The sequence below is a fragment of the Egretta garzetta genome, unplaced genomic scaffold (genome assembly GCF_000687185.1).
Source record: "Egretta garzetta isolate BGI_Z169 unplaced genomic scaffold, ASM68718v1 scaffold192, whole genome shotgun sequence".
NCBI classification, from domain to species: domain Eukaryota; kingdom Metazoa; phylum Chordata; class Aves; order Pelecaniformes; family Ardeidae; genus Egretta; species Egretta garzetta.
Window position 1 is genome coordinate 75,597 of NW_009258881.1, and position 443 is coordinate 76,039.

Genomic DNA, 443 nt, shown 5'->3' on the forward strand with positions numbered 1-443 from the left:
TCGCTTCGGACAAGGGACGGGGCGCATCTGGCTGGACGATGTGGCCTGCACCGGGAGCGAGGACGCCCTCGCCCAGTGCCGAGCCCGTCCCTGGGGGCAGAGTAACTGCAACCATGGAGAAGATGCCAGTGTGGTGTGCTCAGGTACGTCCTGGTCCTGCAACATGGGGTGTCCAGGAGGTTCCATCCTGCATCTCGCTGCCTCCAGGGCGATGCTGCAGTGGGATGGTCAAGCCCTTCCTGAGGTGGGGGATGCTTTCTCCCCAGCCCCAGGCATTGCCACTGGCATCATGTGTGTCCCCAACCCACCGTGGTCTTTCTGCGGTGCTTCCAGAGCCTGGCACAACCAACACATCGACTGTCCGGCTTGTGGATGGCCCCCATCGCTGCGCGGGGCGAGTGGAGGTCTTTCACAACCAGGAATGGGGGACAGTCTGCGATGAC

At 63.2% G+C, this 443-nt stretch overlaps 1 protein-coding gene across 1 annotated transcript in view; it reads left to right on the forward strand.

Moving 5' to 3' along the window:
* Positions 1-443, forward strand: part of LOC104121795 (deleted in malignant brain tumors 1 protein) — a 20,958-nt gene that overhangs the window by 13,390 nt on the left and 7,125 nt on the right. The window contains 2 exon segments of the mRNA XM_035889473.1: positions 1-143; positions 334-441. The exon segment at positions 1-143 is cut by the window's left edge and continues 41 nt beyond it. Of these exon segments, the coding sequence (XP_035745366.1) occupies positions 1-143; positions 334-441 (251 nt within the window).